The sequence below is a fragment of the Myotis davidii genome, unplaced genomic scaffold (assembly GCF_000327345.1).
Source record: "Myotis davidii unplaced genomic scaffold, ASM32734v1 scaffold534, whole genome shotgun sequence".
Taxonomy (NCBI): domain Eukaryota; kingdom Metazoa; phylum Chordata; class Mammalia; order Chiroptera; family Vespertilionidae; genus Myotis; species Myotis davidii.
The window spans coordinates 558,272-559,979 of NW_006286678.1; the positions used below are offsets into that span (position 1 = coordinate 558,272).

Here is a 1,708-nt window from a genome sequence, read left to right on the forward strand (position 1 = left end):
CAGCCAGAAGCCAGGGTGATGGCTGCCAGCACAGTAGGGGTGGTGGGAGCCTCTCCCACCTCCTCAGCAGCACTAAGGATGTCTGGCTGCAGCTTAGATCTGCTCCCTGCTGTTAAGTGGACATCCCCCGAGGGCTGCCGGGCTGTCAGAGGGATGTCTGCCAGCTTAGGACTGATCCCCCAGGGAGCAGACCTAAGCCAGCAGGTGGTCATCCCCCAAGGGGTCCCAGACTGCAAGAGGGCACAGGCCGGGCTGAGGGACCCACCCACCGCCGTGCACAAATTTTTGTGCACCGGGCCTCTAGTAAAGTCATAAAGAATAAAGAGCATAGCTCAGCCAGCTTGGCTCAGTGGCTGAGTGTGGACAAGTGAACCAGGAAGTCACAGCTGAATTCCCAGTCAAGGCACATGCCTGGGTTGTGGGCTCAATCTCCAGTGTGGGGCATGTAGGAGACAGCTAAGCAATGATTCTCTCTCATCACTGATGCTTCTATCTCTCTCTCCCTCTCCCTTCCTCTCTCAGAAATCAATAAAACATATTTTTTTAAAAAGAACATAAAATATTTCATTTACAAAAAACTGACTCTTTGAAATTAAAAAAAAATAGTATCTAATCAACAAAGGAAATTTTTAAAAAATATAATTACCAATATTTAAAGTACTTATCACCAATAAATTAATGGCAAACACTACAAAAATATACAGAAACAGAGCTATTTCTTATATAAGAAAATTAATTCTGCTACTTCTAAAAGTGTCTAATTAATACAGTATCAGAATGGGCTGATAAATCTTTCCTCAGCTTCTTATAGGACTGCCATGTGGCTCAAGATGTGAAGCACTCATAAAATACTCAGTAAGGACGTAACCGGTAACATTGAAGATTAGGATTCCAAGAAATTTAATTAAAAATAAATATGTAAGAACAAATTAGTATGCAAAGGTGAGTTCTTATTCTTCCTCCTCTACTCCCCATCTCCTGGTTCTAGTCTCACCTCCACTGTTTAACTTCCGGGATAGGAGCTCCACTTTTTCTTGCAATTTATCATAGACAGTCACGATCTGGGACACAGCTCGGCGGGAGGACTCCACGCGCTCCTGCAGCTGAGATTCTATCTCTTCACTGGAGCTGCTGGCCAGAGTAGCAAGGAAAGAGAAGGCTGGCTCTTGCCCTTCCCCTGAAGAGGGAAAAAGAAGCCCCCCCCCCAAATTACTTAAATGGAAATACCAAAACTCATTTTTTCCCCTCAAATGGAAAGCTTCAAAGAAAAAAAGAAAAAGAATAAAAAAGCATGCAGTGGTAAGTCCCTGACAGTACTCACCTCTGTCCCGGTCATCTTTCCGTTCCTGATTGCTGTCAGAGTCTGGCTCTGGTTCGGGCACAACGAGGGCTTTTCTCTCTGTGAGGAGGTCCCCCAAACCCTGCTGTAGATCGTAGCGTTTAAGGATGATACGGATGTTTTCATCAAACTGGAGAAGAATAGGTACAGTTATAAAAATACAAAATGACATAAATTTGGCAGTTATAATAAAACTAGAGGCCCGGTGCACAATGATTTGTGCACTCGGGGGGGAGGGGGTCCCCTCAGCCTGGCCTGTGCCTTCTCGAGTCTGGGACCCCTCGGGGGATGACCACCTGCTGGCTTAGGCCTGCTCCCCGGGGGATTGGGCCTAAGATGGCAATCAGACATTCCTCTGGCAGCCTGGGG

General features: G+C 46.2%; 1 protein-coding gene across 5 annotated transcripts in view; it reads right to left on the minus strand.

Annotated features, from left to right (window-relative positions):
* The window catches only part of RNF20 (ring finger protein 20), an 80,400-nt gene that overhangs the window by 16,457 nt on the left and 62,235 nt on the right, over window positions 1–1,708 (minus strand). For all 5 annotated transcript variants that reach the window (XM_006758409.2, XM_006758408.2, XM_006758406.2 and 2 more), the window contains exons 4-5: window positions 1,322–1,469; window positions 995–1,177 (exon numbers count right to left, since the gene is read on the minus strand). In XM_006758409.2, the coding sequence (XP_006758472.1) occupies window positions 995–1,177; window positions 1,322–1,469 (331 nt within the window). The remainder of the gene's footprint in view (window positions 1–994; window positions 1,178–1,321; window positions 1,470–1,708) is intronic.